The following is an 11889-nucleotide window of genomic DNA, read 5'->3' on the forward strand; positions in this document are numbered from 1 at the left end:
CAAAGGGGGCATGCCCCACAGGCACCGGTTGAACTCTGAGCAGAACGGCCAGCAGGAGAGGCTCCCTGCCGGACTCCACGATTCCCAGCGAACAGCTGCAGCCAGCAGGAGCAGTTCCCCACCTGGCTCCACCACAAAGCTGTGCAGTGACCTGAGGGGCTCCCAGCTCTGCTTCCAGTTTCTCCAGCAAGAGGCAGGCCAGCTTGACATGAGGCAGGTGCTTCCAGAAAATCAAATGCACTAACAGCTTAAAGCAGGCCCAGCTGTGTGTTACAGTTTCTGCCTAGCATGTGGGAGGTCTTAGTTCAAGTCCTGGCTGAGTCAAATAGGGGTGATTAAAGTGACAACGAGAGGGAAGTATTTTTGGAGTGGAGGGGGTCATTGTGGTTTCCCTCTTCCCCCATCCAGGTACCTACACCCTATATCCCTTGGTATTTGGTGTTTTGCATTTTGTGCATTTTATATTACATCAGTCAGTATTGTTCATTGTGTTGTTTTCTTTTTATATTTTGTTAAACCTGTCTTTTGTTAACTAGATGAAGAAGTCTACGAATGTGAATGCCTAACCTTTATTGAATCTCCTCCCCTTGGGGTATTTCCCCTATGTCCCCTATCCCCCCTGGGTTATATATGTTATGTTCCCACCACTGTTTCTGTCATTAAAAGGTGTATGGTTAAGTCCCCACTGGTGATCTGGTTCTGCTCGATATGGAAGGAGAGTCCCTACACCTCCCACAGCACTCGTGCACCTGCTCTGATCCTTTCAATTGGAGAGGGGGTACATCTTGGAGTACCACTCAGGTTACATAATAATGCGTTGAACATGCCAACTATGAAGCTTCTGGTTAAGGGTGATTTTATGGATAGACAAGTAGCCTTTCTTCTCTCTCACCTCCAGTCTCCCTCCTTATCTCTGGGTGGAGCTACATGGAGTTGGGGCAGGGGCCAAGGAGATGTAATGAAGAGGCTGATCTCCCCAAGCAACACAGTTTCTGCTCTATCTAGTAAGAAAACAGCCCTTCTTCGAACTATAGCGAGTCTTGTGCCCTGGGCAGTCCCCGGTCCAGTTGACTTTCAGCCGTGTAGTAGGTGCATTCATGTTTCCTGGGATACCTGTGGTGTGTTTGCAGATAAAAGAACACAGACAGAAAGGGATTTTCAGAAGCCAGCCTCTTGAGCAAAGAGGAAGTGCCTGTCACTAGGAAGAAAGGTAAGCCAGCTCCTTGAAAGAGTGACAGGAGTCAGGCTGATGACAAGGGAGGCAGCAATGTATAGATAGCTGACTGAGCAGCAGAGGTCCCAGAAAATGCTTTTCAAACAGTTTTTGTCCTATGTCAGGAACGCCGTGCGGCAATACAGGATCCTCCTGTTATACAGGCATGCCAAGCTCAAAGAAACAGACTGTGTTAAAATGTTCTTGAGCAGACTTCAGTCCTACCACTGGTAATCAGTGAGATGGGATGAAGAAGATGTAGCCAACTCCATCTGGAATATCAACACCTGGTGCAGGCTGTTCAAAGACCCCTTGGGAGGGGAAGTGAACAGAGAAAATGAAGAGGACAGATATTCAACCGGACCTAGAGACAGCGAGAAGGATTACAACAGGATCAGGACTTTTGGCTTCAGCTAATGCTCAGCACCTGGGAGCTCTGCAACTCAATAACCTCTGGACTTGTCTAGGGGCACAACAGCAGGCAGGGGATGCAGCATATCCACAGTGAGGACAGCCGTGCCCCATTGCCTTGTAGCAGGCCAATACGGGGTGCTCCTGTGCTAAGCCACCCACCTCACTGTGCCCAATCACTTTCCAGTCTCTGAGTGCTTCTCAGGGGGCGCCTCACATCTGGCCGACCCCCTTCCTGGAGCACACCCACTAGCCTTTTGGGTATCGCCACCACCACCCAGGGGCTGGACTGATCCTGGCTCTGTGTCCCCTGGGAAACACAGGGCTAGTATCCCGTGAGGGTACTCGACCCACTTCAAGATCTTGGGGTGCTTCCCTCAGTCTGAAGCACAAATAGTGTTCTCCCTTAGTCAGCCAAACCAATGGGACCCCAAGGCATAATCTAGCCCCTCTCCCAATAAATCTCCCACCCTAGGTATAAAGGAGAACTTTATTGGCTGCAAGGAGTAGGTAGGGTAGAGGGTAGAGCAATATCAGAGAAATCCCATAGAGGAAACAGGGTGGCTGGGTAGCCTTTAATCACGCATCCGACTGACTGGAAGCTATATACCTAGTTAGATCTCAGGTAGCTTACTCACAAGTATCATCCAGAGGGAGGCAGATATTAGGGCTGTGAGAGGCTTTGGACAGAGCTTCAGATCCGGAGAAGCTTCAGACACTTCGGAGTCTGAAGCATCACATCCAGGTTGAAGCACTGGCCCTGTTAGGCTTCCTGAAGTGGTTCGGAGCCGCCTCAGAGATCCGGCCATAGGGTATAATGGGAAAAGAATAAAATATCTATAACTTTGTTGTATTTTGTCTGATTTGGATGAAATTTTCTGGAGTGGTAGACTCTGTAGAGGATGAAGCCTGCCAAGGTACAAGAAGATCAGAGCAGGGGTTTTGCGGGAACAACACCCCAAATTCTTGAAAGCAAAACTCACATCACGTCTAGGCATTACAACATAGCGGGCTGAAAACTGCAGGGGTGGTAGCCTGTGCTTCGATCACAAAGTCTGCCAAGTTTCAAGAAGATCAGTGCAGGAGTTTGGGGGCAACTGTACCTCAAATTCTTTCAGCAAAACTCCTGTCACATCTATGTGTTACAATACAGGGGGGTCAAAACTGTAGGGCTGGTAGCTCTTACTGAGGCCACAAAGCCTGCCAAATTTCAATAAGAAATGTCATTTCAGTTCCAAACTTGTATCTCACCCACATTTCATGACAATATTGGGATAACCATGGCCCGAGGGATCCCTCTCACCCCAAACACCCCAAGCTTCCTCCCAGGCCACTACAGCTCCTATATATATAAGGGAAGAGGTTGAATGCCACGGCTGCGACACATAAAACAGATGTCTGTGGAGCATACCAGTCTGGGTAACACATGGCAGGGGTCATCACTCCCACATGGATGCTCAGGGAGCAGACAAACTCACTCAGTTCCCTAATTAGGCACCTGTCCATGGCAGTAGCTTGTTGGGCACAGACTGGCCCTGGGAGCTCGGGTTCAACAGATCACTTACCACATGTCTAGCTCCAGTTTTGAGAAGCATTGCTTCCCAGCAGAGAATGCCCAAGGCTGTCTCGGCTTCCAAATTCTTCATGGCTTCATGTTTCCTTCCAGAGTAGGAAGGTCCTATAATATTATGGTCATATTATACACTTGAGTCTACATTCCCAAGTAACCCAGACTGCACTGGTATGGTGACATACCCTGGTTAGGTAACAGCCCATCCGCCCAGGGGCACCAAGCTCAAAATTGGCTGTGTGTGCACATGTCTGTTTTGCAGCAGGGGAACATAATCAAGCTCTATGTGGCTGTGTAAGTTCACTGTTCCCTGGACACAGTCTAACACCACCAACTCTAGAATGACTTGCAGGTAAGAGAGTGGAGGTCAGCTCAGCACCACCTTTCCTAGGAGCCGGTTTGGCAAGGGCAGGTTTTGGTGCCCAACCTGCACAAGTAAGTACCCAGTTGGAAACTGGTTATTTCCTGCCTCTTCTCTCAGCTGACTTTTTGCTTCTCTCTCTCACTACCTGGAGCTGAAGCTTAGAAGTGAGAGAAGGCACTTCCTGGCTTGCAGCCCATATGTCACTTTTTGCCTTTCTTGAAGCAGAAGAAAGGGGCTGGAGGAAGAGCCCACAGTCCCTGACAGGGAAGTGAACCCATGCCAGGGTGATGAAAATGCCCAATCCTAGCTTCTAGACCACCAGAGAGGTCACATGACAGCATTTCTTTGCCTCTTCTAGTGCTGTCTCTCCTGCCTTTTCACAGCTCCCTGGATTTTATACAAGGCTGGTGCCAGCCGCCTTGAGGACACTTGGTCGTTCTGAACAGGGAAGCATCTTGGACCTGAGGCCAACTTGAATTCCCCACCTGGGGAAGTGCCAGGGTGTGGGGCTCTCTGAGCCACTCGTAGGGGGCCGAGCCCTTCCTGCCTTGTCTTCCTCACTCCCGGCATTCAAATCCAGCTGCTGCGAGGCTGAGCTTTGAGCTCACTGCAGCTGGTCCTGCATGACTGCCTCTCCCAGCATGCCCAGCGCAGCGGCACTTCACAGGCTCTGTGGTGCTGCCTGGCCAGACTTGTGGCTGGGAGCTGCTCAGCCACCATCAGCACCTCGATCTCCTCAGTCAACCACTTCCCAGGCACCCGCTCCCACTCTATGGGCCCTGGGTCCTCAACCTCAAGGCCCATGGCCCTTTGGAGGCGAGGCCCAAGCGCCATTTCTGCTCTCCAAGTGTCTCTACCCTAACCCATGTCCTCAGCAGCCGGGGTCATCTCTGCACCATGTTCCTGGCACCTCCACAGCCACCCAGGGCTGCACAGCTCATCCTGAGGCACGTGAAAGGCAGGACAGAGATGTCCAGGTGGGGGAGGGCTGTGCTGAGTCTGGCTGTTCCTGGCAGGGCGCGGGGCCCATCTCCTCATCCCCATATCCTCCAGACTGCTCTGTTCTCCCCAGCACACCAGGCACTCACTATCCCCTGCTCTTGGGAGGCTTCTTCCCACATCCAGCTGTGTCCCTGGAAGGGAAGGCAATTGGGCGTTTGCCTCATGGGATGGATCCCCGCTCCCTTCTTGGCCACCCTGGACCAGGCACAATGGCTCTTCTGCTCTCCTCATCATTGACAACTACGCTCTGGGCAGTTGAAAGCAGGAGGAATAGATGACCCGTCTCCGCCAGGGGCTGCACAGTGAAGTCCATGCCAAGAGCTATGGGGGGAAACATGCTAGGGCTCTGAGAGGCAGCAATAGGTGCCTGGTGGGGGCATGGGCTGGGAACTTGTTACATGTGGTGCACTGACCTACCCCTCTCTGCTGCCGGTACTTCTGGGTTCAGCCCATGTGCAGCAGGCAGTATGCATCTGTGGAAGAAATCAAACTTCGCCTTGTGGCTATATCAGAACTGGCAGAGCCATCTTGGTTCATTTAAAGCTCTACAAGTGAGCACAAGGAGGGTTCTCAAAGGAACTCTGACCTCTACAAGTTTACAAGTGTATTTATACTTTAGACAGTGAGAAAAGATGCAGCGTTCAGACAAAGCAACCTTGAAAGAAACAGGAAGAAGTTGATCATTTGTTTGTCACACGTAAGCAGTTTACTTTTTCAGCAAACACATTTTTTTGGGAACAGCTATCAGCTTCTGGTTCGGGGGAAAGGAGGAGGTTAACATCTGCACACAGCTTAATATATCAAGACAAAACAAGGCATGAAGGTTTTTTCTTATCTTAGAACATTTTGAAACATCAACATCTTTTTCTCTTCTCTTTCTCTCTCTTTGTCTCTCCTCTTAGTCAAGTAAGAGGCCTGGTTAAACTTATTTCCACACATCCCATACTGGCCCCTGCTCCCCAGGCACAGCATGCCTTGGGACCAGCACTTGCTGTGTGCAGGCTGGACCCATTGCCAGGGCACTGCCATGGATTCACCCGCACACCCACAGTGCAGCCCACACAGCAGCCCAGCACCCTTCATTCATCCCATGGGGTCAGATGAGTTTATCCACAATTGCACTGTTCTGCTTCTCTTCATCACAAACATCAAGAGGAGGATTCAGACACCTGGGATTGGCTCTCCTTTCTATCAAAATGGGAGCAAAGCTTCAGAATTGATGGAAAAGTTAAAACTACCTCCAGAGAACATACGAGGGGGGAAAAAATTAGCAGTGGATGGTTTCAAGCCATCGATCTCTCCCTGATGGATTGAGCATGCTCCCACTGCACTACCCAACAAGAAATACCTGCCTACTCCAAAAAGCACCTGGAGCAGTGCCCTGGAGGCTGTGGGCAGCATGGACGGCAGTGGGGGCATCTCGCAGAGGCCTCACACTGCTCAGTAGGGAAGTGCTGGTGGTGGGAACTCAAGGAGCAGATGGTGAGGTTTGGTGGGTGGGTAAAGCAGCAGACAACCCGGGGTGCCCACAGGACAACAGAGACACTCACCACAACACTAACAAGGACAAGGCTGGGGAGGTGCTGTCGCTGACCCATCACCTAATCCAACCTTTGGGGCACTGGGGCGAATACCCAGACATGGGGAAAAGCCTACACTCTGGCCTGCAGAGATCCTTGTTTTTCTTCTGGATCACCTTTCTCTTCCATCCCTTCCCCTGTGGTTTGGAAGCAGAAGTGGCAGAAAGAGAAAAGGAGTTGCACTGGCTGGGAAGTGAACCCAGGTGAACTACTTAAACGGCATCTGGGCTCACCACTATACCTCCAATGCTAGGCACCTTGAATGCTGTGAACCAGCTGGGGAAGGAGGAACCCCAAATACTGCATTTTTGCTTTGCCAGGATCCTTGACCTGCTCCAGTATGGGCTTTTTCAGATGTCTCCAACTGGGGATATGGGATCAAGCCAGAACCTGTGCATTTACATCTGCTCCCACCCACCATTGGCTGGTGCGGCCTGGACAGCGTCTAGCCTGTCTTGGGCAGATGTGGAGGATCCAGGATCCCAGGGCTCTGAGTGAAGAGTAGAGCCCAGGTGGGGAGTAGACCCCTATAAGGGAACCGGAAGAAGCCAGCATGTCCCATAGGAGTGGGGATCCTGGATAGGCCAAAGGGTACTAAGGCTCCTTACTCAGCTAAACAGACCCCCTGCCTCTGTTCCAGAAGCCCTGCCTGTTACCATGACTTCCACCTCCCCACTAGTTCTAAGATCAATACTTTATCCATAGGTGCAGGAGATATGGCCCAACACCTCCAAAACATGTAGTCATCTTTTGCAGACCCCTTACGTGGACCACAGGTTGAAAACCACTGAACTGAGAGCTGGTACAGGTGCACTGTCTCAATTGCACAGTCTGATCTCAGCTCCCTCCTCCCACAGCCAGAGCCAGGGCCGAATTCTCTCCCTAGTGAAAGAGGCTGACAGGAAGGTGAAGATCAGGGCTTCAGTATCACCATTAGAAAATGACACCCACCCCCCTGCACAATCCAGACAAACACAGATCCTGTTGGGCATCTGGTACAGGGGCGTGAGATCAGGGGCAGTAAGAGCCTGGAACTTGCCCCCCCACAACCCCACAGCCCAGATTCCCTCTTCAGGATTAAATTTGATCCCTCCCTTCCTCCCCACAGACTCTCTGGCAACCCCCACAGCCCAGAATTTCCCTGTCTCCACTTCCACCTCCACCGTCCAGCAGTGTCTCCCGGAGGTGAATTTCTCACAGCCCAGCACACAGCCCCAGAAGTCAAATCTCTCAGGATTGTTGGGCAGATGCTTCTGTGTCCCTTTCCATGTCACACTTCTTTGATCCTCTGACAGGATGAGGGAAGGATGAGCCGTGTCTGGATCCAGAGTCACTTTCTCTGCAGGAAAAGAAGGGAATCAGAGCATCGGGGCAGAGCTCAGCCTGGGAGAGAGGGGTTGATCACGTCAATGGCAGCATCGGCCCGAGCTGGAGGGTGAATCAGGCAGCATATACTCATCTCTGACTAGAAAGGAGCTCTGAGGCCTCAGTAAAGGGCAGGGCAGATTCACTTCCTACAGGCAGAGACAAGCCAGGGACACAGAAACAATCTGCTGGGTCAGGGCCGGGACTCAGGATCATTCCACTCCTGCACCCACCTGTCCTCAGGGAGAGGACTAGAGACCCTGGTGTCATAGGGGAGCCACAGAAGAGGGTATGACAGGGAGAAGATAGACACAGGTCACCTCTTTTGACCTTGGGAACAGGATGATTCTGTAACAGAGGCGAGTAAAGAAACCAGATAAAGAAATGGGAGGTATTTCATCCTGGAGACTCCTGGGGGGGAATGAGCAGGAGGAAAAGGTGGAGAACAAAGGTAGAGGAAACTACAGATACAGTGGAAGAAATGTTAGAGAGGAGAAGAGAGAGCTGTATTAAACAGGAAGGTGAGAAAGACCTAAATGAAGAAAAGGGAGGAGAGAGGACAGAGAAAGGAAGTGAGTGGCAGAAGAAGGAAGATTAGAGAAATGGACCCTTTGTATATGTGAAAATATCAGCTCACATGACCACACTCTTCATCAAACCACTTTCAGCAAACTTCCAGTCCCTTCCAACTGCTCCTTCATATCTTAATCTCTGTGTATCAGGCCTGTTCAGGTGGGGCCTCCTGCTCTCTCCATACCTTTCCAATACCTTCTTACTCATGTCCTACCTTTCTGGTCATTCCTCCCAATCCTGATGTTTCTCCCTCTTTGCACTCCCACACCTCTTCCACTGTAGTCTTTCTGTAATTCTTTACCACCCTGTGAAATTCATTTTTCTCTCTTCTGTCCCCAGGTTTTAATTAGAAAAATCTTTATATTTCTTCTTGTCTTTTTCATTAAATCCTCATTTGTCTCTGCCCCTGAATTTTTAGGAGGCAGTTTATAAGCTACATACATACATAGAGTCCAGTTTGTTACTTTCCTACAAACCTACTTTCTTACAAAAGGGTCTTGCTTTCCTAGCTTTTTTCAGAGGCAGTGAGGAAGATACAAAAAGCAGCAGCTAGAGGTTGCTGATAGCTCCTTGGTCTGTGGTAGTTGGTAGGATGCTGAGGGCTGGGGGTGCATCCAGGCTAGGGTGAGAGGAGGGCTCAGAAAGCTCAGGCAGAAGCACTGTCCAGGCAGACTGAGGTAGGGCAAGCCGAGGAGAGGGTACCCCATCTGGCCTTATGACTGTGGGTGAGGTAAAATCTTGTCCCATCTCATAATGGGCTGTAAAATGCAGGGAGTGAGTGAGCTCTGCCCTTAACACCGATGTCCTGCTACACAGCAAAGCAAAGATGTTGTCTCTCAAGGTGATATTTTTACCTTTCTCCACAGCTGGCGCAGTTCTTCCCAGCCCTGAAATGAACCACAGAATTGAACATGAAAGCTTATTCAAACAAATATTTTGGGAGTGTTCAGTGCTGTGTAAAATATCATGATTGGGAAGAACTAAGTTACAGAGCTTCAGCATAGAATAGATAAATCCCCAATAAATACCTGTGGGTGTGTCTACACATGCAATTATTGCAAAGCAATAAACTCCGGGGCAGTTTAAGCTATTCCTGGGTGCAGCATCTACACGTACACCCAGGACAGCAGCAGTCTGAGCTGGGGTGGAGTAGCCCCAGACTGGCAGGGGGACGGGGGGGGTTAGCCCAGGCCTCCAGGTGGCAGAGTTGGGCAGCGAAGGGGCTGGCTGGGGCAGAAGAGTGCTGAAAGTGTGGAGCTGTGTGGCTAGGTGGCAGGCGGCAGTCCGGCCCCCAGCTGGCTGAGCTGATTGGGCACAATTTACGCCCATGGTCAGCATCTACATGTGTTTAATCATGGTACATTACCCCAGTATAAAATAGTACTGTCTCTGACAGTACTATCTTACTCCAGCATAAATTAGTTTACTGTGGCCTAATACTGTTGTACATGTAGACAGCAACACTTTACTCTGCAGCTAATCTGTCTACTCTGCAGTAAAGTGCATAAGTAGACATGGTCTGTGTGACTGAGATTGAGTCTTCTACTAGTGGTTCATGTATGTGTATGTGTGAATTAGGATTCAGCCTTCAATGACATTGGTGGTTTCAAACTGTGTTCCAAAGGGTTCTGTGAAGAGACTGGGGGTAATGGAGGAATGAACTGGGAGGCAGTGCATTGCCCCTGTTGGGCCAGGTTGCCTGGTTCAGTGTTACCCCACAGGATAGGGGTAGAGGTTGTGTGGCAGAAGAAAGGATATGAAAGGGTCTGTGACTTCAGGAACTTTGAAAACCAGTGAATTATGCAATCTCAAGCTACTCCCCTCACCCTGGGAAGACCCTATCTTTCCCTGTTAGTCTACAAGCAGCAAGGATTACAATTTTATGGAAAATAATAAAATAAGCATTTTCTATCCTTTCAGTGGTGGATATTTCAACCTAAAAATCTATTTTTCCATTCTCCCTGTGTGACTGTGATTTCATGTATTTTTTTCCTGTCCTCAATATCTGCTATCTCAAGGTGACAATTCTTAGATTTTCATTTGTTCTTCACAGGAATTTTCCAAAAGCCTTGATAACCACCGCCACCTTTCTGTGAAGCCCTTCTTTTATGAAATGAGGTGGCTGATAATGGCCATGCTCCTACTGTGACTTGGCTTCTTACAGTCTCTGTTTATGTACATGAATCCTGTTAGCAATTCTGAAAATTTAAACTGAGCAACCTATCAAGCCCCTTTCCAGCCCTTTTCCTACATTTCCCTTCCCGGTTCTCTCGTCTACCAGACCCATTTACACTGCAGCTTCGGGAACTCTTAGCTGCCACTGGAGTGAGGGGAGAATTTTATGTTCCCAAAACAACAACTGTGGACGCACAAATTTTTTAATCTTTTCATCTTAGCAAAAAGTCATCCCTGGCCAAAACTGTTAGTCAATACAACAGTCTGACTGCATAAGGAAATGGGTTGGGTAATCTCCGAAAGAGTAAATTTTCAGTGTTGATTCATCATTAGCGTCCATTACCTGGACAGATGACGTCTCTTCTCCACCCTGAAACCAAGCAAAAAAACAAAAAAAGCCAGGGATTAAAAACTCATCCAAGGAAATTTATCAATCAAAAGATGCTTGATGAAATCCAGTTGGCCAAGAATCCAAGCAAGGACAAAGGGACATTGGTAGAAAATGGGACAACACATTGGAGAATGTGTAAAAATGCTGTCTCATCCTTCCACTGATGTGGGAATGAAAGAGGTGGGAAATCCTATTACATGACCCCTCACTAAGACTAGTAATAGATGTTACAAAATGATGCAGATCAACTGTGCCATTATGCTTCACTGGAAGTATAATTTGTTTGACTGAGTGGAACAAATGTCACCTTTTGCTCCACCTGTTGATGGTGCAGGACAAGGGGCAATATGTTGTCTTGGGATTTGAGGGTCTGGTCCTGTGAACCCCAAGAATTTCTTGGGGGCACATCTGGGTAATCAGGGAGAGAGGCTTTCCCTGCTTACCCAGCTGTCCCTGTAATCTCTGGGAATGCATCTAGGGAAGCAGGAGAAGCCCAGCTGGGTAAGCAGGTCCCAGCATGGATGCACAGGGTACTGGATATTGCCAGGCTTTCCCAGCTTATAGACATGCCCCTGGAGATGGCAGGGCAGGATTCTGTAAGATGGAATCCTTGACTTTCCTGCCTTTAGAGAGGCATCCCAAGATTCCCTCGGGTGCCTCTATGCAAGTGGGGAAAGATGGATAGGTGCTCTAGGGATTTGAGGGGCCCTCAGGCCCCTGGAGCACCTGCTTATCGGGGCTGGAGAATGTGCGTCACTAAGAAATTCCACCACTGGCACCCAGATGTCTCCCTGCCTCAGTGGTCCCCACATCTGTCACCTTCATGAGTAAAGGAGGTAAAATGCAGGGAGTGCCTTAACACCGATGTCCTGCTACACAGCAAAGCAAAGATGTTGTCTCTCAAGGTGATATTTTTACCTTTCTCCACAGCTGGCGCAGTTCTTCCCAGCCCTGAAATGAACCACAGAATTGAACATGAAAGCTTATTCAAACAAATATTTTGGGAGTGTTCAGTGCTGTGTAAAATATCATGATTGGGAAGAACTAAGTTACAGAGCTTCAGCATAGAATAGATAAATCCCCAATAAATACCTGTGGGGGTGTCTACACATGCAATTATTGCAAAGCAATAAACTCCGGGGCAGTTTAAGCTATTCTTGGGTGCAGCATCTACACGTACACCCAGGACAGCAGCAGTCTGAGCTGGGGTGGAGTAGCCCCAGACTGGCAGGGGGACGGGGGGGG

At 49.4% G+C, this 11889-nt stretch overlaps 1 protein-coding gene across 27 annotated transcripts in view; it reads right to left on the reverse strand.

Annotated features, from left to right (window-relative positions):
• Positions 1-2163: 2163 nt before the first annotated feature.
• LOC102380798 (butyrophilin subfamily 2 member A2-like) overlaps positions 2164-11889 on the reverse strand; it is a 62999-nt gene continuing 53273 nt past the window's right edge. For 7 of the 27 annotated variants that reach the window (XM_025195367.1, XM_025195365.1, XM_025195357.1 and 4 more), the window contains 2 exons: positions 11563-11595; positions 5409-7479 (listed from right to left, as the gene is read on the reverse strand). In XM_025195367.1, the coding sequence (XP_025051152.1) occupies positions 6959-7479; positions 11563-11595 (554 nt within the window). In that variant the 3' untranslated portion in view covers positions 5409-6958. Of the gene's footprint in view, positions 2534-2721; positions 3303-4977; positions 5034-5408; positions 7480-8932; positions 8966-11191; positions 11596-11889 lie in introns of those variants that run through there. The other 20 variants (XM_025195371.1, XM_025195369.1, XM_025195366.1 and 17 more) reach the window with 14 other exon arrangements.

Source organism: Alligator sinensis, unplaced genomic scaffold (genome assembly GCF_000455745.1).
Source record: "Alligator sinensis unplaced genomic scaffold, ASM45574v1 scaffold1138_1, whole genome shotgun sequence".
In the NCBI taxonomy this organism is placed as follows: Eukaryota; Metazoa; Chordata; order Crocodylia; family Alligatoridae; genus Alligator; species Alligator sinensis.